Here is a 22,589-nt window from a genome sequence, read left to right on the forward strand (position 1 = left end):
ACAAATACTGTCCCACCGCAACCAATTCCAGGGAACGAAAATTCCGGATTTATTTCAATTAAGAGAAATAATAAAGCGTGAATTAGTCTGGGTAAATTAAACATGTTGACGAGTACTATAGTCAAAAAGCAAAATGTTGATGATTGATCATTTGGATGCCTTATTAATCAAAGTTGGATTTTTTTTTTTTAATTGAGTTTAGGTCAGTGGATAGTAAAGAAATGGTGATATCGTATCATAATTTATTTTCTTACACTTGGCAATACTTTTAGTGGATAAAATGTTAGGCATACTTAAATGATAGTTGAAGCATTGCTGTATTTATTTTAACTCTTTGCGCTTCACTGCATTCCTTGACAAGTAGTTGGACTGCAAATAGTTTGAATGGAATTTACTTTATTTGTATTTATATGTTGTTCATTTAATTGTGGTCCGTGTAAAATACTTATTTTATAAATAAAATGAGAAAATATCAGAAAATTGTGCATGTAATTTTAAGAAAAAAATTACATGGGCATGTTCATCACTATAGGGATACAAAATTTTTACAGGATATACAGTAGATATGTCCATACCACCCAGCTGGACAACAAGATCTGAGTATTATGGCAGCCTATATACCTAAATGTTCTTACCAGTACTAAAGAATTTGAAATGATTTGTTAAATTATCTTCTTTGAAAAGGTTTTTAAGGATATAGGAGAATTTTCTCAAATAATGTTCAACGTTAATATTCCAAATCTCTCAATGGGGGGGTCTCCGTGACTTGGTTGGCCCTGGGACACAAATGACTAAAGTGTTCTGCTTGCAACAACAACAACAGTGGAATAAACAAACACTCATTGACATGAATAAATGTCACCAATTATAAGGCGAATGCCAGTTCAGCTGCCGAGTCTAAGCTAGCGTTGCGTGACAACGAGGAAATAAGTCTTAAACGCGCGCCATTTTCATCATTGTAATATTTCCAACACTGTTAAGAGTGAGTGATAATTCATGACAAGGTTTCAAGTCTGATGTTTAAAAAAAAAATGACGACGGGTAGGACGCTTATGAAGTAGTAGCTGCTGCTACAACATCACCAGCATCGCAGCTCCCAGTCAATAGTGGAACAAAACTTACGTGTCATGAATAGAGAATCTGCGTTTGTTTAAGGACGTCCTAATCGCTTCGGACATTTAAAAAAAAAAAAAAAAAGGGGGAGGAAGACGTCTGCGTCTGGGTCTTTCCCCCACGGGCGGAGAGGCTGACAGAGTGGCCACAGCCGGAGCTGGAAGAGCCGCAGAATGTTGGAACGCAACTTAACCCAATTCTTCTACGCTCATTGATTCCCCTTCCCGGTTGTCAAAAGGGAACGCTCGCCCCCTACAGTACGGAGTTCACACGGACCTCGTTGGGAGGCATGGCTAAAGGTGGCCATCTAGTGGATGATTGTGGGAAACTACATCGTATGACCACTGCCCTAAAAAAAAAAGAGAGACTGGAGAGCGCATACACATCGAGCGGTATGTCGGTGTGTTGAAGCCAGTTGACCGTGACAGTTGATCTTGGTACTCCCAAAACGTGTGGCGGACATGGTTTACAGGTTGGATTATGGTGGGGTTTTTCCTCAAAGTTTGGCATGTAGAGTTAAAACTGGAGCTTGAGCTTTTCAGTTCTGGTAACATGAAAGATTTTTAATTCGACTTGGTAAGCCAAAAAAGGCTAAGTGCAAAGCAAAGACATATAAACACTGTGACTACCAAGAAACCTTGCATTTTACCTAGGGCTCGATTTCCATGACAGTAACTTTTCCCAAAATACGCTGTGAAGCGCTATCATCATAACATAGCAAAAAAAACGAAGCATTTTTTGTCATAAAAACACAAAAATGTCAAGTCAATCAGTTAGATATATTTTTGGAAATAAGGACTCGCATTGAGAAAATACATGCTAAACGCATTGTTCATTTGTTGTCTCTGCGATGACCTATTTCAGACAAAAAATTTAAACTTGTTTCCTATTATTTGAACATCAAATTCAATTTGCAGAGTTCTGTATTATGAAATTCATCAAAAAATTTCACATAAAATGTGTTTTCTTGCTTATCCACTGATGAAGTTTGGGAAAATATTTACATGGGCTTCTTCGCAAAAAAACGCCGGCCGATAAAAGTGATGCTGAGACTGAACAGTGAACAACAACAAACGTAAACAAAACTTTGTTCAAGTCAATTAAGCTAATCGGAAAATAAAAAACCTTTTACAAACAATTTTTGTAACTTACCTATAGAATGTTTTCTCACAGCCACGAAACTGGCAATTAACGCAGCCGCTGCACAGGTCGCCATGGTTGTTTTGGGAGTATCAAGATGGCGGAAGGCAACTTCTGTTTAGGTGGCCAATGAGCCAACCAGTCTTTTTTTTTTTTCTTTTCTTAGATCAGTGAGTATGACTCAGTGGTAAAAAGTACTGGAGCGGCTCCAACTACCAGAGACAAATTTGTTGTATTTTTCACATACTTGGCAAAATAAAAAAAAGACTTTGATTCTGAAAAGAGGTTGGATGACAAGAAGAATTGTGACACTAAGAGGACTGGAGAGAGGAGAAAGGAATTGCAATTTTCAATGTCATTGAGATCCAACATAAGGCAAAGATAGAGATGGCAAAGGCCAAACAAGAGGTATCTGATAACGTGCGTGCCAGGTTGGACATTAAAGAAGGAGGAAAGGACCTCTACAGGTTAGCCAGACAGGGGGACTTGGGTGGGAAGATTATGCAGCAGGTTAGGGTGATTAAGGCAGTTTACTCGTGCCAGTTGTGTGCTGAATAGATGAAAAAATACTTTGAGGAGTAGAGGAAGAAAATGAGAGAGGAGGAAGAATATCGGTGCCAAGTGTGGTGGACCAGGAAGTGGCAATGGTCACCAAGGAGGAAGTTAGAAAGGCGTTGAAGAGGTTGAAAAATGGAAAGGCAGCTGGTCCTGACGACATTCCTGTGGAGCTATGGAAGCATCTTCGGAAGAGGTGGCTGTGGAGTTTTTGACCAGCTTGTGCAACAGAATTCTAGCGGGTGAGAAAATGCCTAAGGAATGGAGGAAAGGTGTGCTGGTGTGCATTTGTAAGTGAGAAGGTGATGTGCAGAGCAGTGGGAACTATACAGGAATTGTATAATTGTATGTAAGTATAGCTACTTACACATCTTATCTATTTATCAGGAATTAAAAATAATCACGATAAAGACAGAGAAATGAGAATTTACTCCTCTCCAATGACAAAAAGCATAACATTCATAGCAGCTCCAGTCGAATTTACAGTAAAAAAGTACAACATTGTGCACATCGGTTTGCAGTACATTTTTATTGATGTTTTTTTTTTTTGGGGGGGGGTTCACTTTTTTGACTCGATTGCAACACTTTGGCACACTTGTAATCAACTTTGACATTGTACTTACACGTCACCGTGAGACTCTGCACGAGTAAACAAAACAAGCAGCGGCACATCAATAGTTAGGCAGGACGGAGAACCTTTGAGCACACCGGTAGGTCGGCGTTCATCCTTTGTCCATCTTCTCTACGTCAATTCTTCACATGTGGGGGGGAAAGGCTGCAATGGTGGCGTTCTTCCTCCGTGACCTGGCTGCGTCGGTCTCGCTGAGTCCTTGTGAGGTGGGAGGGGTCTCCAGTTAAAAGTTCTTGTCCTCAGAGGAGGAAATGACCATCACCTCGCGGCTCCTAAAGTCCCATGCCGCCGTCAGGTGGAAGGCCATGTTGGAGAACACGACCAGATACTCAAACAGGGCAAACAATGTGTAACCTGGAGCGGAAAAGTCCGTTATTTTTCATAATAATGGTGCATTCCAGAATTGAACACAAAATAAATGCCTAAATTAGAGGTGAACCAACTCTCAACTTTTTATATAGCTAGATTTGTTCTTGACCAGTTAGCGTCGTAGCTAACATGAAACCGTGAGTAAAAACAAAAAAATTAACATTGATTTACAAACCTGCTGCGGTAATTTAAGTAATACTAAAATCACGAGAATTTACAAGCTTTTCACATAATATTTTAATTTATGTTCCTGTCAAGACAAAAATAAAGCTGTCTTATATTTTACATTTTATTCACTTACTGTATGTACCTAATGTGACCTAAAAATCAAGGTACAAATTTGGTATAGTTTTATATACAGTGAATACTCATATTTCGATCAAAAGTTTTGAGGATTTTTTTGCTTCTGTTTACGAACGAAAATCCCTACTCGAATGCCCCCGACGAAACCCGGAAATAGCATAACGCGCGTGGCCCGAGCACCTGACCCATGACGCACGTTATTGTATATAACGCAGCCTCTGTACGCAGACGTGTCTCGGTAGATACATTTACTGACTGTTTTTTTCTTCCTGTTGAGGACTATTAACCCCCAATCATGGCTCCAAAGCCACTAGATAAGTTCTTTGGGAAAAGAAAAGAACTTCCTGGGGGCAAGTCACCCCCACCGAAGACATTTGATCCAGTAGTTGATAGTTTCGCATTACTTTTTTCTTGTGAACTTTATTAATGCTCTGTGCCATTAGCATTCATGCATTTTTGTTTTGTTTCAAAGATTTCGTTAACTGGAGTTCTAGTTGTTTTTGTATATTACTTTTTGTAAAAAAAAATTTTTTATGCTTCCCCCCCTCATTATTGTTGTTTAAAATTATTCTACACTTTTGTTAATATAAAAAAGTTTACATGGCTGGGGGCCGAGTCGCAACAGATACGCCGATGCACTCCCAGCCTAGCCTACTCTACTACTAAAGCATACAGTTAAAGCAAAAAATAAATATATTTCTTAAATCTTTTTATTACATAAAGTATTTAAACTATACATGTATTTCTACTATGCAGTTTATTATCAGGAAAAGCTAAAAAGAATGCTTTAAAAGCCAAATATTTTAGGCTTGAAACACATTATTTCTTTTTCCATTAATCATAATGGGAAATATCGATTCGGTTTTCGAACAAATCGCTTCTCGAACCGTCTTCCGGAACGGATTGTGGTCGAGAGCCGAGGTTGTACTGTACCTCCAAATAACCATGCGTGTGGTTTCCTCAGAAATATCAAATGACTTTGCATACTTACTCCCCGACTCACAGTACAAGTTGTGTTTGACGTAAAAAAATCCGGCGAAACCGCAGAAACACAATTTGAGGACTAAGAAGCGGACTTTCCAGTGATGGGATTTTGCATCCTGAAAAAAAATTAATACAAATATTAACAAACTAGAACTAAGATATGACCCAACACTCCACCACTACACAACAGCAGCTGACTTAAAAAAAAAAAAAAAATGGAACCTGTGAATGGCATTCCCATTCATCTCAAATGAGAAAGTTGTGTTTGCAAAATGAAATATGTATACTCTTAAGTCAAGGAGCACGGTATCATGTTTTAATGTGAAAGTGGCTTACCTCGGGAATTAACGAAGTCCTCTTGACGGCCTTCCACAGGCGACACGTTATGAGCATGTAGACAAAAGAGCTCAGAATGAAGAGGATGAAGCCTTCCTTGTGGACATCTAACGTGTGATGGAAAGGTGACGCTTGCGTTAAAGGGGACAAGCGGTAAAATATGTCCAATTGAAGCACCCGCAACCTCGCGGCAAAGCGGGCCTACTCACAGTAGGTCTCGCTGGACGACACGTAGGTGAGCAGCAGCAGGCCGAGGTTCTCTGAGACGGAGAAGGCCAGGCCGAGGTAGGCCAGCGAGCGCTCGGGCAGCCGGGCGTCAAAGCGCACCTTGTAGAACTTGAAGTAGGTGAAGGCCACCAGGAGCCTGGGCGCGGAGTGCAGGCCCACGCAGAAGCGCCAGATGTGGCGCTCGGGGCTCAGGCTGATGGAGGCACTGATGGACGGAAGGTAGTTGGGAACCTGCAAACACACACAACATCCCTTCTTCTTTTTTTTTTTTTTTTGAATTTTTAGGTGGCCGATGGGCCAGGTCAATCCTGTTATTTATTTTCGTTTCAGATTTTTACAAATATATACACACACAGCAATACATTATCTTAATAAAAATCACAGTTACTTCACTGTGGCAAGCCCTAATGGGACAAGCCGAAAGGAAAAGAAGAAGAAGAAGACTTCATGTTTGGAAGTAGTTATGCATGTTTCATTTCATAAAATTAATTGAGTTAAAATTTTCTAACCAATAATTTAATTTTGTTTTTCATTTAGTCAAAAAAGTTATCATTCAATAGAAGAAAAACAATATCAGTACAGTCAAATCAACCAATTATGTAATAAATGCAAAAATGTTATGGTGTATGCTTTTTGTTTCCATATTTGGAAGCTAAGTAGACATTGAAAAAAACAAACACAACAATATAAATATATCACCCTTTTAACATTTTTTTATTTATTTCAATGGAAAAAAGTATTTAAGAAAATAAATACAAAATGTTATATGTATGCATTGAACATTTTATTTTTATTTCTAATTTACAAACAACACGTTAAAAGCATTTTTTAAACATATTTTATTCATTTTAGAAAGCTAAAATAAATTCTCTGAACTGGTACTGAACGGTATAAATAAAAAAAATAATAATTACTTGTAGAATACTTTATACTTAATTATTTATTATTTCAATTTTTTTCATTTTATTTAATTAATAAAATATTTTTTCAAAATACATTTTTAAGTGTAAATTATTTTTGATCTTTTTTTATTTATTATTTGCAATAAAATATTATTATTGAATTTTCCAATGACATAAATCTAAAATATTATATGTACATGTAAAATATTTTATTTAAACATTTTAATTAATTTATTTCTTTATTTATTTTTGTGATCCATAAATTAGCATCCATCCATTTTCTGAGCCGCTTCCCCTCATGTGGGTCGCGGGCGGGCTGGAACCTATCCCAGCTTCCTACCTTGCAGTGTGTGCTGGTGGAGTCCTCAAAGTGAAAGACGGAGGAGATGAGGACACAGATTACGAGGGCCAAAAGCGGCAGGCTGACGGTGCCCAGGGCACAAGCGGTGAAGGAGACGCGGATGACCAGAGGCCTCTCGTAGCTGTACGTGCCCGCTATCATCTTTCGGACCACTCCTGAAATAACGGAGGACAAAAGGCTGTTTGGACAAACCAACAAAGAGCTGTAAACAAGTAGAGGAGACATGGGCGGATGTATTGTAACGTTTTAGAACAAAAAAAGTATGTTTAATCCCGTAAACAGTGCGGGTGTTGAAATGATAACATACCCCTTAGGTTGGAGACCCTAAGTGAAAATGTGACTGATGAACAAAATTACTTGCAACCCCTCCAAGGAAAATGTGCATCTTTCACCGGATTAAGTGTGCTAAACTAAATTAGCGAACAATGTTTACTTTGCTGCAGATATGAAATTGGACGTTGCGCTTTATCTTCTTTTTTATAACGTGAAATGATTCCAAACATTTTCTGCTTGATGCATTCTTTCCTCTTGAGTCTGAAGTATTGGGTGCGTCATGAAAAATGATCTTAATAAAATCCCGCAACATAGAGGACAAAAAAAGTCTGGTACGTTTAGAATGAGGTAAGATCTTAAAATCCGCTCAGTCCACTGAAAGTATAAAAAGTTAACGGTGAAATGAGAACTGCTTAAATAAATTAAATTAAGTATCACCTTTAACAAAGTAGTATGACTTCGTTGACAATTTAGTGTCATGATGTTGATGTCAATTAAAGAGCTTCAATGAGACAAGTAAGTGCAGTCCCGACTTTTTGCGGCATCTCGGTGCCGAAGAACTATGTTGAAGTGAGTGGAGGAGTTGCAAATAAACTAAAGTAGTGCTTTGTGACAATCTACAAGCGATTCTAAACCTTTTTAGCCGGTGTCGCAAATTTTTTTGTGGATTTTTAGTATGCATAACTGTGGAAAAAAATGTCATCGACACGCCCCCAAAAACACACACACTGGACCTCTATTGGTATTTCGACTATGTTCCATTAAATACTCGAAATGACAATTTTGTGACAGTATTTGGAACTCGGGATTTATGTTGTCAATGGTTTCTAGAATAATACAAAAATGTTTATTTTGTCAAATATCAAAAGAGCGAAAGCAGATTTTTTTTCCCAGAGCTCTCTGCTTGTCACTGGTGTTTCTAATATTTTTGACTCGCCAAAATATTGAAACCAGCTATCAATATGATGCAGTTTCACCAACCACAATACTTGAACCTTTGGGGATCAGTCCACAGCATCTCTGCCCTGGCGTCATTTTTAGGAAACAGTTGTGCTGGTGTGCCTAATAAAGTGACCTAGCAAAGATGGCGTCGGTGGAGTGGATGGAGCAGAGTGGGACCCAAAAAATAAAAATAAATAAATACATTTAAAACACTACGACGCGCACGATAAGAACACGTTGTACCCACTCTGACGAGCCTCTCGTCCGCGTGGAAGAAGTGGAGCCCCCGCAGCAGCGCAGAAGATTCTGGGCGACGAGCGAGCGACGCGCACGCGTGGGGGACGATGCACGCGCGCGCACGCCTCGGATAGCGCGCGTCACATGATCAATTCATACAGTCTGCATGAAAATGTGTTTTTGTTCCGGGGTCGAACTGGGACTGGCGATGGAGCTCTCCGTGGTGCTGAAGCTAAATAAATAAATAAATAAATAAATAAATAAATAAATAAATAATAAATAAATAAATAAATAAATGTGAGAAAGATGACGTTGGAGGTGACGTCACCGTCCCCAGGCGCTCCCGGTGCGCACACATGCACACAGCAAAGGATGGAGAGCAGCAGCTTGATGATTCCATTATTTATTGTTTTGCTTTTTATTTTGTCGCATCATAATTGATTTTTTTTTTGGGGGGGGGTTAAATGCTTGTGGATTGAGAGTAGTTTGCTTTTAGCCACATGAAACGATTGGAAATGCAAAGTTTATTGTGCTTATTTATTTGTGTTTCAGTGTTGCCAGGTAAGAGGTTTTTTTTTTTTACATATTTATTTAAAAAATAGGCTGCAATTCATTAGCCTGATTTGCTCGTGTACTTTTGATAGAAAGCGAAAATTGGGAATTAATTTCTTTTCATACATTGGGAAGACCATTTTTAATCGTTTATATTTCTTAACATTTGTTTTTATACATCAGGAAATATATAAATCATGCATGATTTTCATGCTTCATAATTCCTTATGCATTAGAATCATGTCATCTTAATGTAATGTATTTTAATATAAATGTTCTCATAACTTGTTGGAAAAAAATCTTACACACTGCAGGGACAATTTCTAAATCAATGATCATTTTTATTTCATTTTTTAAATGCATTCATTATAAAAAAGAAAACATTGATTTATTACAATGTTTGGTGTCCCGCAAAGTGTCGCTCATTTTTATTATTAACTAAGCAATATATTATTATTATTAATTCCAGTGATGTATCTCTACACAACTCACAAAGCGTCATCAAATTGAGCACTGTTTGTAATATTTTGGATTACTTGAGTGGGAAAAAACAAAATTTCGAATACGTAAGGTTATCCTTAAAGCATCCTTAATATTTCTGGTTTGTGTGCATTTCATTTTTTATGGATGATTTTCCAACAGCGAAAACACTTTTTCATCGTCCAGATGTTTCGCGATTTTACTGGCCACATAATCCCTCCGGTGTGCACCCTCTTTTTAAGCCTTGAACGCAACAGAAAACATCTGGCCCATCCAAATGTTTAAACCCACCTCCTGCTAACACATTCAGCAACCCCAAATATGATAAAACATATTCATTTCATGACCTTGTGTGTGGGTGTGTGTCATACTAACATTTTCCACTTACATGCTCAGCAGATAGAGGATGTGTGTGCTGTTCCGGTTTTGAGTCAGGATCCCCTTGCAAAGCTGTCACAGTGAAGGGCCATCCACCCTGACGTGACCTCGACCCACCATCTGCCACCTCTGAACTGCCAGATTCGCTTAAACTGCAGTAAAAACTGAGAATTAATATTACAAATGCAGTATGATGGGAAACACAGATTACGGGGGTGGAGCGAGGGAGCGGCAGTAAAACAGGCCAAAGTCCAAACGGCTGAGGTAGAGGAAGGGCAAAATATTGACTGAGCAAGATTGTATGACTTGACTTGTCACTTGCTTAACTCAAGTACTGACTGGCCTCCACTTGCTTGAAATTTAGTAAGGTCTCCACTTGACTTGCTTGAAACTTGAAGGTAAAAAAGTCCAACTTCTGGAAAAGGCGTCACTAGTAATTTGGGTACCGATAAAACCCTTTCATTTAGCAGATTATATTAACTAGAATGCACATGTTATGAAAAAAAAACTAGTTATTCCAAGCGGTATAGTGGGAGCAGCTGGTAAAGTGTTGGCCTCACAGTTCTGAGGTCCCGGGTTCAATCCTGGACCTGCCTGTGTGGAGTTTGCATGTTCTCCCCATGCTTGCATGGGTTTACGCTGGGCACTCCGGTTTTCTTCCACATCCCAAAAACATGCAACATTAATTGTACACTCTAAATTGCCCCTAGGTATGATTGTGAGTGTGACTGTTTGTCTCAATGTGCCCCGCAATTGGCTGGCAACCAGTTCAGGGTGTACCCAGCCTCTTACCCGTTGACAGCTGTGATAGGCTCCAGCATTCCCCGTGACCCTCGTGAGGATAAGCGGCAAAGAAAATGGATGGACAGATAGTTATTCCGATCGTAATTGTTAAAACACACAAGTTAGCAGCCAACAAGTTAGCGGCTAGCAGCTAACATTAGTATTTGACTGGACTGGGTAGACTTTTGGACATGCTAACTAGCTAGCTGCTGTACTTTTCACTTGACCTATTGGCTAGTTTTGGGTTTGTTTTCAAAGGTTGAAATATGTTTGTGTTCAAGCATGTGATAAGCACCAAAAAGCGGGGCCCGATGCAACTTGTATGTTGTTAGGCCTCTTTGACACAAAATGGGACATATCGGGATGCAAAAAGGGACAATATGGAACACTGAGGCACAAAATGCTACATAACGAGGCACAATAGGGGAGTTTGTTTGGCACGATAGGACAAAAGATAACATGAGAGACAATCAACATTTTGGGACACTATGAGACAAAATGGTACATAATGGGAGATGCCTGGCCATAATACGCCACATTCTGGGTCACTGGACATAACAAGGGAAATTTTGTCAGACTTAGTGGATCTCGTGAAACGTGATGGCACAGAATTCACATTTTCCTGGGAAATGTGTTCGGTTCCTTGTCGGAGTTTGTTTCCAATTCATTCCAATTGAAGATGTCGTCATTTGTGTCCAAAGCCTCGCGGTGCGCCCACAGCAGATTTGCCCGGAAGCTCCTCAGTGACCTGTTTGACAACTACACGAGTGCGCTGAGGCCGGCGGAGGACACCGACGCCATCCTCAACGTCACCCTGCAGGTCACGCTCTCGCAAATCATCGACATGGTAAAACGCTGGATTTAGTGGGATTCTGAACAAAAATGCGGTACACCTTTGTCAATCTTGAGAAAATTTACTAAAAAGCTTGATTCCATGATATTGTTGTGATTCATATTTTGACATGCACACCTATTGCGGAGGAAATCTGAATTTAACCTGCACAACTTTGGAAGGAATTTTAGTTGCACAGTAATCATATTTTTAACCTCTGGTGATTTTGTTTCTGAGTGTACGCTTATTTTAATCTGCTCAACCTTTGGAGGTGTTACAGTGCTTATTTATGCTATTCATCGTTTAGATTTTTGTTTTTCTTTAAACTGCGGTCACAATGTAAGGTGCACAACATGGAGGTGCTTTACAATACAGTATGTACTTGTATTCTAGTGGTGGCAATTCCTAACCTTAACCTTTACAAAATTTTTCATTTTACCTCTGTATGGACGTCCACGTTTTAGCCTCAATAACTTTTAGGGGTTTTACAGTAGTCTTACTTAAAAGTGGCCCACATTCGCAGAGAATTCAAGGATTTATAGTACATATATGGTGAGTGTGGTCAGGAAGTGAAGAAACGGGTCCAACCAGGTTGGAACGGCTGGCGGAAGGTGTCTGGTGTGTTATGTGACAGAAGAGTCTCTGCGAGGATGAAGGGAAAAGTTTATTAAAAAAAAAGTGGTGAGGCCGGCCATGATGCACGGATTAGAGACGGTGGCACTGAAGAAACAACAGGAAGCAGAACTCTCGGAGTGAGCAGGTTGAATAGGATTAGAAATTAGAAATTAGAAATTACAAATTACAAATTAGAAATGAGCTCATTAGAGGGACAGCCAAAGTTGGATGTTTCGGAGACAAGGTTAGAGAGAGAAGACTTCGATGGTTTGGACATGTCCAGAGGTGAGAGAGAGAGAGAGTATGTTGGTAGAAGGGTGCTGAGGATGGAACTGCCAAGCAAAAGAGCGAGAGGAAGAGCAAACAAAAGGTTGATGGGTGTTGTGAAGGAGGACATGAGGACAGTGAGTGTTAGAGAGGAAGATGCACAAGATAGGCTTAGATTCAAAAAGATGACATGCTGTGGCAAACTCTAACGGGACAAGCCGAAAGGAAAAGAAGAAAAAATACATATTGTAGTCTTATTTCAACCTGCACAACCTTTAGCAGATTTGTGTAAATTCTACTTTAACTCCCTGCGCTTTCATAGTCATGTTTCATATTTACAGGTAATATTATGTTTTTGATGGTTGTTTGGGCATTTGACTAACTTCTCAACCCGCGGCAAGACGATCGTCATTATTTAAAATGTAATATTTACGGCCACAGCAATCCGGTTTGAAGCCAGTGTTGAATGTTTTTCAGGATGAGCGAAACCAAATTCTGACGGCCTATCTTTGGATCCGACAAGTGTGGCTTGACGCGCATCTCAAATGGAGTAAGGATGACTACGATGGCCTCGATACCATCCGTATACCTAGCAGTTATGTATGGAGACCCGATATAGTCCTATATAACAAGTAGGTCGGACTGGTGTCGAGTTTCCATTGTACGACGTTTGGGTTTCTATAGAAAAGGCACAAGCTGGACATTCCTTGAGGACATTATTCAAGGGAGTGTGCAGACCTCGGTCTGTTTTTTATGCATCACTAAAGGTCCACAGTTGCCAAACATAAAACACAGACACAAACAACTGAGGAACGAGTCCAACAACCTGTGGACTCGGCCCTTAGTGGGTGTACTTGTGCCTTTTTGGAGGTCCACCAATGTCCTTGTGTGTTTTGAGTGCAGAGGGTAGGCTTTGTTCACCTTTGGGGCAATTAAGTCTTAAATGAACTTCCGCAACATTCAAGGGTTTACTGCAGTCTTCTCGGCGTGGTGCGTTTCTGCCTTTCAGTGCCGATGACCACTTCACTGGCCCCATGGACACCAACGTGGTGATCCGCCACGACGGCCAAATCATGTGGGACTCGCCGGCGATCACCAAGAGCTCCTGCAAGGTGGACGTGTCCTTCTTCCCCTTTGATGCACAGCAGTGCCGGTTTACTTACGGCTCGTGGACCTACAACGGCAACCAGCTGGACATCCTTAATGCCATGGAGAGCGCTGACCTGGCTGACCTGGTGGACAACGTGGAGTGGGAAGTCCTGGGCATGCCGGCCAAAAGAAACGTCATCTTGTACGGGTGCTGCGCCGACCCTTACCCCGACATCACCTACACCCTGAAACTCAAGAGGAGGGCGTCCTTCTACGTCTACAACCTGCTGATACCGTGCGTGATGATCTCGTTTCTGGCTCCGCTGGGTTTCTACCTGCCTGCCGACTCTGGAGAAAAGGTGTCCTTGGGTGTCACCGTGATGCTGGCGTTGACTGTCTTTCAGCTGCTAGTTGCGGAGATCATGCCCCCGTCGGAGAATGTACCGCTCATCGGTAAGGATTAAGGATCAATCCTATCATGCGTATCAACATGATTGTATTGTGTAATCAGCATGTTGTGACATATCCATTCCTCCGAACTGAATCCAGATTAAAGTGGGTTAGAGCTCGTCACAGATGAAGAAGCACATTGACAGCTACAGACATTAAAGACTTTCTATGAAGCTACCGTATATGCTGGTGACAGGCCACAATCTTGCCTTTCAACCTGTGGTTGTCTTTTTTTTTCTCCAATAGCCAGAACCTGGAAATCCCCAGTGCCTGTCCCAAACATCGTGAAATGGGAGAGTAGGATCTGGAAGACCATCTGGCTTACAAAAAAAGTACAAATAATGCAACTTAAACTCTAGCGATCTCTAAGGGAAGGAACCAGAAGATAATTCAGTTCTCAACAATCTAGCGTACATTTTTGGAAAGACATTCAATCACAGGGATCAACATACAAATGCCGCTTAGGAAGGGGTTTGGGTCAAGTGTTAGGGGTTAGGATTACTGTGAAGGGTCAGGGTTCCTGGAAGGATTGTTCTGAACCGTAATGGGATTGATAACCAATGTGCAAACGCACACCCTGTCTGTCATCCACAGGAAAGTACTACATCGCCACCATGACCATGATCACCGCCTCCACTGCGTTAACCATCTTCATCATGAACATTCACCACTGCGGACCGGACGCCAAGCCTGTCCCCAAGTGGGCCAAGAAGGTCATCCTGCAGCACATGGCCAGAATGTGCTTTGTTTACGAGGTCGGAGAAAACTGCATGTCTCCGCAGTCGGAGAAGCGGGAACCTCCACTGCCGAAGAACCATGACGTGAACGGCCTGGCGGGGGCCTGTGGGGAGGATCGGACCTTCGGGATGGAAACAGTTCGCCCCATGACCGCAGACGGGAGTGATGACTTGGCGGAGTCGATGGGGATGAATCCTGCCAATTGCTACAACTCCTGGAAGAACCACACCTGCGCCAGCGCAGACTACGAAAACTCAAGGGGTCCAAGGAAATACCGAAAAGGAGGCGTGAGCAACGGGGAGGGGTTCCACCGTGCACGTTGCGACGAGAGGTCTCTGCTGGTGCCGAGCGTGGAGTACATCGCCAACTGCTACAGGGAGCAGAAGGCCACTCAGAAGAGAACCGGCGAGTGGAAGAAAGTGGCTAAGGTTCTGGATCGCTTCTTCATGTGGTTGTTCTTCATCATGGTCTTCTTCATGAGTCTTCTCATCCTGGGCAAAGCCATTTAGCACCAGGCTCGCTTTTTTAGCGGACTCATACTCAGTGGCATTGTTTTGCAGAAATTCCTTGACTGTTTCTTTCAGTTTCTTTTAGATTATAAATTTGCCTCAGGACTTCATTTTCTCAGAGTTAATAGGAGAATTCTCATGATAAGGAATGTGGTATTGTATTATACAGCATTTTTTTTAATGTATTGCTGGTTTCTAGGTGATACGTGGAGTTGAGAGAGGTGAACTCAGTTGGTAAGAAACCATAGAAAACCCCGGTAGAAAGCGCACAGCCTGTCATTGACATTCCAGGAGTTTTTTGTTTGTTTGTTTGTTTGTTTGTTTTAATAATAAAATGCACACATATAACTCATGTTGAGGACAACCGAAGAAGAATGACTTCCACTTGACCCACAAATGACCTTAAATTGGTTTGTTATACTAGCATTATGGCCGGCACTGTGGAGCAGCTGGTAAAGCGTTGGACTCACAGTTCTGAGGAGCTGGTTTCAATCCCGGACCCGCCTGTATGGAGTTTGCATGTTCTCCCCATGCCTGCGTAGGTTTCCTCCGGGCACTCCGGTTTTCTCCCACATTCCAAAAACATGCAACATTAATTGGACACTCTAAATTGCCCCTACGTGTGATTGTGAGTGCGGCTGTTTGTCTCTATGTGCCCTGCGATTGGCTGGCGACCAGTTCAGGGTGTGCCCCGCCTCCTGCCCATTGACAGCTGGGATAGGCTCCGGCACTCCCCGCGATACTCGTGACGATAAGGAGTGAACAAAATGGATGGATGGATACTGGCATTTGTCAAACATTTGACATAGTTTGAGCGTATGAATTAAGTGCAACGCAAAAAAGTAGACGACTGGTTAGAGCGTCTGGCTCAGAGTTCTGAGGACTGGGGTTTAAATCTCGGACTAATTGGAGACTCTAAATTACCCTTAAGTGTGAGTGGGAGTGTGATTGGTTTGTTGTTAGCATGTGCCCTGAAATTTGGTGGTGACCTGTTATGGGTGTGTCCCGTCTATGCGGCATGCATGAGGCTAAGCGGAATGGAAAATGAAAGAATGAATGATTTAGTACAGACATGAAGAGGACCACACCCTATCTGGCAGAAATTAGCACAAGGTTTTCTGTTTACCTTTTTTGTTTCACGCAGGCAGATGAGGCCTTTGGTCCACCTCTTCCTTGTTCGATCACTTTTATCCAATCCGGGGGATGCCAACTAAGACTTGCCCTTGAGTTCCTCACAAGGAAAAACTCCTTGGTGGAATTCCTGCATCCCACTTCTCTTGTTTGGTGGTGATCTCGTGTCCAAATAAAAATCCAGATAGACTAAACATGTCTTTTGAGTATTAAATACAACTAAATCAAATTAAGAAATGTACAAATCTTGTAAAAGCAAGCAGCCCACGCTGATCGCTCTCGCTTCTCTCGTGAGATCCCGAAGGCGAGTGCCTCCTCTTTTCAGATAACAGTCTGTTCCTTCAGCAGCTCCTTATCAAACCAGTTCTCACCTGTTCTCGTCTGAATGTTATCAGAATGTCCGTCGAGCGGGTGTGTGCGCGTGCATTCATAACATTGTTTAAACAAACAAACAAACGCTGCGCAGGTTCACGTACGGCTCGTGGACCTACAGTACAACGGCAACCAGCTGGACATCCTTAAAGCCACGGAGTGCGGTGAGCTGGTAGTGGGACGTCCTTGGTATGCCGACACTGACAGCTGCAGGACAGTAGATGTTAGCACTGCAAAGATATTAGTATTCAATCAACGTATCATATATGGATGTTCCCTTTCATTCAGTTCTAGTCTTTTTTTTTTTTTTTAAAACAAGACCCAGACCCAGGAAACGGCCAGTGCCTGTCCCAACTCAAAGCCATCTAACGCCAGGCTTGTTCTTTTCGTGTCGTCACGCTCCAATGCAGTTTATTTTTAATTTATTTTCCGAGTGTGTGTTTTGTTTATTTTTGAACAGGAAATACAGACATTTCTTTCATTTAGAGAAACGAAAATAAAGCCTCACCATATTTGTTTATTCCTGTTTTGGCCTAAAGCAGAACTTTCACTGCAACTTACCTAAGCCAATTTATGTATACTTTTCTGTCCCGGTTTGATGCACTCATGTACTGTATGATGTATCAAAGATGTAAATCACTGAACAATCAACTTTGGATTCCACTGTTTTCCAATGTAATGTCACTGGTCACAGCTGTTTCACATTCGGACTGTATTTAGACAGGCATTTAAGTTTTTGTCACTGGTATTTGCCAGTTCGGTGCTTTATGTTAGTGAGTTGGATTCACTGCCGGTGGGACTCTCCGCTTCTACGTGAAAGTTAGAGTAACCCTCGTCACAGCGATTCTGTGCCATTCTCTTTGATCCAGTCCTGTTGAGTTTGTTAATTTGTCCTAGAGTGATCGGACCTTGCTGTATGTCTTTTGGATCCAGCCTAGCCTAGCGTTTCTGTGCCTCTGCCTTGTCAGAACGCTACACCGTGTATGACCCAGTTTCCGGAATAAACCATATTGAACATTATGCCTCTGCCTCGAAGTCCTGCATTTGGGTCCGCCCTTGTTGACATTCAAATCCTTTGCACTCAACCTCCAAAAGTAAAACACACAAATCTGATCTCAGTCCCCTTGTTTCGAGTAGCAGGCCTACAAAGGAAAAAAACTGTTCTCTAGTCTTTGGATTGAGGTCTCAGGTTTCTCTGCGTGGACCAAACCATGTGTCCCCAGTGTCAGTGAATAGGTCAAATCAATTAAGAAGCCACTCAGGGTCCATAATGTCCACAGTGGGTCTCATGGGTGACCACATTAGTCCCTTGTAAGGTCCTAACTGCCCCACTGTGGGGCACATGCAACTGTGCCCAAGGACTCTGTGACCGCTTGAGTGATTAAATTAACTCCAAATCATTTGGAAACAAAGAGGATCAAAAGCCCACATCTGATGGATTTTTTTTTTTTTTTGAGTGACTACTGAATGTTTTATTTGGCATGAATTGAAAATAAGATGCATTGTTGCAGCTCCATAACACTCAGGACTCATTAAGATGATAAACATTTCAAATCAAATGTCATTATTGCTTACTACATGTTTTCAAAATGTTGTTTGTTTTTCGTCAGGCTTGGCATTGCGCAAGCGAAAGTGGAAAAACATCTGTCAGCCGTGAGCACCGGTTCCATTCCAATATGAAAAATGTCGAGTGTTTAAAGTTAACAAAACAAACAAGTGGTCAGGAGCGCGTTTCCTCGGGGGTGTCATTAAGCAGATTTTGTGAACAAATCGTATCATCATTAGCCACCAGCGGTTCAGACGAAGCCTTTAGGGAGTAATTACCATGCCAGGCGGTTAATAACAATAACAAAATTTCCTGCGCTCCCAGAGGGCCTCATTAATAATAAGATGTTTTGACAGTAACGAAGCCCTCCTCCAGCTGATGTAATTCGGATAGTTTCTTGGTTGTAATACTTTGATTCCAAATCTCTGCAGAAAATAGATTTCACGGGACTTTATCAATACGGAATTCACGTAACATACAAAAAACTAACTTGACCTGAAAAAAAAATGGGAATGTAATCATATTTAATGTTTGAATACTGTCACTGAATAAGACAAAAATAAGGTCTTTGCAAACTGTCAAATTACAAATGATAATAATAAATCAATATCTCAATCAAAAGTCAGCGTTATTATTTTTGTTAATGCTGTATTTATTACATAAACAGCATAGATATTTAAGTCTTTTGACATTTGAATAATCGTAAAATGGGAAATAATTGGGCAGCATGGTGGCTCAGCTGGAAAGTGTTGGCCTCACAGTTCTGAGTTCCTGGGTTCAATCCCGGACCCGCCTGTGTGGAGTTTGTATGTTCTGCCCGTGCCTGTGTGGGTTTTCTCCGGGCACTCCGGTTTCCTCCAACATCCCAAATACATGTAACATCAATTGGACACTCTAAATTGCCCCTAGGCGTGATTGTGAGTGCGGCTCTTTGTCTCCATGTGCCCTGCAATTGGCTGGCAACCAGTTCAGGCTGTACCCTGCCTCCTGCCCATTGACAGCGGGGATAGGCTCCAGCTCCAGTGAGGATAAGCGGTGAAGAAAATGGATGTTTACCTTCACATTCCAAACCTGTTACCTGTTCCAAAACAATGGCTAGCCACCTACCCCCCCTCACTAAATTGAATAAATGTTGCTTATACCTACATATTTTTTTTCATATTTTTAAAATCCTATCAGTGGCAAAGAAAACGGATGGATAGGAAATAATCGGGATTATTTTTTTCGTCAAGGTATGAATCTAGTGAATTCTGTGTTTGATGTTCAGAAGTCACAAATTAATAGATTTTGCTTTTATAACGTATCCTCCATTATTTGCAGAAAATCTTTTTTTCTGTTTTGTACTCCGGTGAAATCTTTGTTTTGAGGTTTAATTCATTTTTTTTCAGATGCCCTGTTTTGTTGGCGATCGTTGAATGCGCCGTCTGAAGTGAAAATGAAAGTATTTCTATGCTTCTCGCTCCGTGCAGAAACTAAAGGGCCGTGTGATCCACACAGGAACGGGGAGAACATGCAAACTCCACACAGGCGGGGTTGGGATTTGAACCCCGGTCCTCAGAACTGTGAGTTCTACAACTGCACTACCGTGACGCCTGCTAGGAAATTATAGTTTGCTATTCGTATCAACTGTGGAATTCCGATGAAAAGAATAAATCCCGAATCCGAATCAAGATATGTATTTTTATTCTGTTCCAAGTGTTGGAATGCTTTTATTTACTTCATCTGCCATTTTGACTTCGTCTGGATCGATTCCACACGTACGTATTGTAAATTCGCAGAGATCTCCATAAAGTCACCAATGACGAGCACAAAACAGACCCTCGTGGGACTCTTCCTGCGGCCAGGAAACAGCAAGGGAACCTCGTTAAAGTAAGCCATTTTAAATTAAAAAGAAAAAAACTTTTCTTTTCAGAAACCGAAGCTCGTCAGTCAAAAGTCCAAAAGTGTCCGCGTCCTCTCACCTGTTCAGTAGCGTTGTCAGAATATAAAATGTTATACAAAAAATGTTATTTGCCCTAGTTCCAACGCTATCGATGTACCTCGTGTGATGATTTGTTTGCGTTGAATTTTTACTCGTCTACTTTTTATTTAACACATGTATCTGTACTGCAGAGTCTGAGTACTTTTGCCACCTCTGCTGATGTCATAGATACTCAGGAAAACAAGGCGATAATCTCCGAGGAGGACACTGACGTCACTAGTTTGTCCTCGAACGTTGCATTAAAAGACGACGTGGGGCCCCCCCCTTCTCAATTCCACTCCATTTGATCATTGCAAGTGGTGGGGTCGAGCGTGAAAATGCCCAACGAGTCTTTGAGCCTGCCGCCGTACGTGAGCCTAGACAGGTTCGTCATCCCGCTGGGAGGCAAGTACCCCGTCTTCTTCCTGGGTCTCCTCATCTACTCGTTCTGCGTCTTCTGCAACGTGACGCTGGTGGCCGTCATCGTGCTGCGCCGCAACCTGCACAAGCCCGTCTACTTTATCCTGCTCAGCCTGCCGCTCAACGACCTGATGGGCATCACGGCCATGCTGCCCAAAGTCCTGTCCGGCATCGTCGCCGAGACCAACCGTATCCCGTACCCGCTGTGCGTCCTCCAGGCCTTCCTTCTGCACCTGTACGGCGGCGGAATCCTGTTCATCCTGGCCGCCATGTCCTTCGACCGCTACGTGGCCATCTGCATGCCGTTGCGCTACAGCTCCCTTATGACCCCCAGGGCGGTGGCTTGCGTCATCACCCTGGTGTGGACTCTGGACTTTGTCCTGATCACCTTGCTGTTCGCCTTGCAGACCAGGCTGACGCGCTGCCGCTCGGTCATCGCAAACGTGTTCTGCGACAACCCGTCGCTGCTGAAGCTCATGTGCGGCGACGCCTCCGTCAACAACGTCGTCGGCCTGTTCAACACGGCCGTCATGCAGGCGGTGAGCGTTACGGTCCAGGCCTTTTCCTACGTCAAGATCCTGATCGCGTGCGTGGTGACCGGGCGCACCGACGCCAAGAAGAAGGCGGTGAACACGTGCGTGGGGCAGCTGGTCATCCTGATCGTCTTCGAGATTGTGGGCACCTTCACCATTTTGTCACACAGGTTCCCAAACGTGCCGCGTGACTTGCAGAAGATTATGGGCGTGTTGATATTTCTCATATCGCCGCTCCTGAATCCCTTGGTCTACGGGCTGTACACCACCGAAATACGAAACACGCTGCTCAGGGTCTTGAAAAACAGAGTCTTCGTCTAAAACTTTTCAATGCGACTGTCGCGAACTAGGGATTTTTTTCGCTTTCGCGTGAAACTTCAGGTTCAGAGTAAAATAACCTTTCATGGCTGAAGTGCATGCGTCACACTGGCTCACACTGTTAAATGTTTCTGTACATTTTGGAAAAACTTATACCCCATTTTAGGCACTGCTGGTACATTGTTAAACATTGTCCTGGTTTTATAAAATCCAAAATGTTAACAGCATGATGAAGAGGGCTATTTTAATACTAGCTCTACTTCAACCAGGAATTATACTGGTCCAATGATTGATTGATTCATTGTGACTTTTCCTGTTCAGCTCCTTGTTTGATTTGATTTTTGAAAAAAAAAAAAACACACACACACAGTTACCCCTACCTTCTCAGAACATCCTGTTTGAAAATTTAAGCAAAATTCATTCATCATAAAATGAGAACAAATGACTATTGTGGCGGCAGGGTGGGAGCAGCTGGTAAACAATTGGCCGCACACTTTTGAGGCCCGGGGTTCGAACCCGGACCTGCCTGAGCGGAGTTTGCATGTTCTCCCCGTACCTGCGTGGGTTTTCTCCGGGCACTCCGGTTTCCTCCCACATTCCAAAAACATGCAACATTAATATTAATTGGACTCTCTAAATTGCTCAAAAGTTTCCACTTTCTTGCTACAACCTCAACGTTGTGTGAGTCTCTTGCAACATAAATGCACATCACATTATTAATTATCAGTACTGTATATAGACGTTACAACAAACTGTACACCGTATCGTCTAATTGTATCCTATCTATCATTATAAGTGTATAAATATATAGTAATATAATAATATATATACTATATAGTAGATAACAGTGTATTGCATCTGGTATTGTACTATAGTGTATCTTGTGTTATGGCAGTAGTGTATGGAAATAAATGAAATATTGTTAGAATATTGATCATGAATGGAGAAAGTGAGTATTGGATTGAATATTGTTTCGAGTTGATTTTTATTTTGTCTTTTGTTGGTTTCATTGGTGCTTGCTGTGTTGTGTTTTTCTTACAAGTGTACAAAATTTTTACAAAAATATTTTAAAGTGTGTTTGACGTTGCAAGGAGAAATATCAGAAATTTGTAGGCTCAGCCGCCAGTCACACAAAAAATGTAATTGCCACTATGACAGTGTCAATCGAAAACAGAGCATTATTATAAATTATGTATTTGTAAGGGCAATGCTTTTATATTTTGCTTGTATTGGAGTCCATAA

The 22,589-nt window shown here is 41.8% G+C and overlaps 4 protein-coding genes across 14 annotated transcripts in view; 2 read left to right on the forward strand and 2 right to left on the reverse strand.

Annotated features, from left to right (window-relative positions):
• The window catches only part of LOC133504635 (stromal interaction molecule 1-like), a 33,840-nt gene extending 31,469 nt beyond the window's left edge, over nucleotides 1-2,371 (reverse strand). For 4 of the 5 annotated variants that reach the window (XM_061827098.1, XM_061827099.1, XM_061827096.1 and 1 more), the window contains exon 1: nucleotides 1,123-1,305. In XM_061827098.1, the coding sequence (XP_061683082.1) occupies nucleotides 1,123-1,178 (56 nt within the window). In that variant the 5' untranslated portion in view covers nucleotides 1,179-1,305. Of the gene's footprint in view, nucleotides 1-1,122; nucleotides 1,306-2,265 lie in introns of those variants that run through there. The other variant, XM_061827097.1, reaches the window with a different exon arrangement.
• A 953-nt stretch (nucleotides 2,372-3,324) lies between these two features.
• On the reverse strand, nucleotides 3,325-16,492 carry LOC133505227 (post-GPI attachment to proteins factor 2-like). 7 transcript variants are annotated; one of them, XM_061828266.1, is made up of 9 exons: nucleotides 16,194-16,492; nucleotides 9,795-9,936; nucleotides 8,385-8,606; nucleotides 8,191-8,270; nucleotides 6,902-7,077; nucleotides 5,641-5,890; nucleotides 5,432-5,538; nucleotides 5,103-5,211; nucleotides 3,325-3,793 (listed from the first exon to the last, which is right to left on the reverse strand). In XM_061828266.1, exons 4-9 carry the CDS (start codon nucleotides 8,228-8,230, stop codon nucleotides 3,663-3,665), a joined length of 813 nt encoding a protein of 270 aa, XP_061684250.1. In that variant the 5' UTR covers nucleotides 8,231-8,270; nucleotides 8,385-8,606; nucleotides 9,795-9,936; nucleotides 16,194-16,492; the 3' UTR covers nucleotides 3,325-3,662. The 7 variants fall into 7 exon arrangements, with proteins under 7 accessions (XP_061684250.1, XP_061684251.1, XP_061684252.1 ...); XM_061828267.1 differs by having other exon boundaries at nucleotides 8,177-8,270; nucleotides 16,194-16,491; XM_061828268.1 differs by having other exon boundaries at nucleotides 8,177-8,286; nucleotides 16,194-16,491.
• LOC133505226 (neuronal acetylcholine receptor subunit alpha-10-like) lies at nucleotides 8,764-15,067 on the forward strand. The gene is made up of 5 exons (XM_061828265.1): nucleotides 8,764-8,935; nucleotides 11,269-11,414; nucleotides 12,759-12,913; nucleotides 13,291-13,823; nucleotides 14,415-15,067. Exons 1-5 carry the CDS (start codon nucleotides 8,875-8,877, stop codon nucleotides 15,065-15,067), a joined length of 1,548 nt encoding a protein of 515 aa, XP_061684249.1. The 5' UTR covers nucleotides 8,764-8,874.
• Nucleotides 16,493-20,137: 3,645 nt separating the features above from the next.
• On the forward strand, nucleotides 20,138-21,350 carry LOC133504637 (olfactory receptor 52B2-like). Its single transcript, XM_061827103.1, has one exon. The coding sequence runs from the start codon at nucleotides 20,415-20,417 to the stop codon at nucleotides 21,348-21,350; it is 936 nt and encodes a 311-aa protein (XP_061683087.1). The 5' UTR covers nucleotides 20,138-20,414.
• The last annotated feature ends 1,239 nt before the right edge of the window (nucleotides 21,351-22,589 follow it).

The sequence above is a fragment of the Syngnathoides biaculeatus genome, chromosome 8, assembly GCF_019802595.1.
Source record: "Syngnathoides biaculeatus isolate LvHL_M chromosome 8, ASM1980259v1, whole genome shotgun sequence".
NCBI lineage: Eukaryota > Metazoa > Chordata > Actinopteri > Syngnathiformes > Syngnathidae > Syngnathoides > Syngnathoides biaculeatus.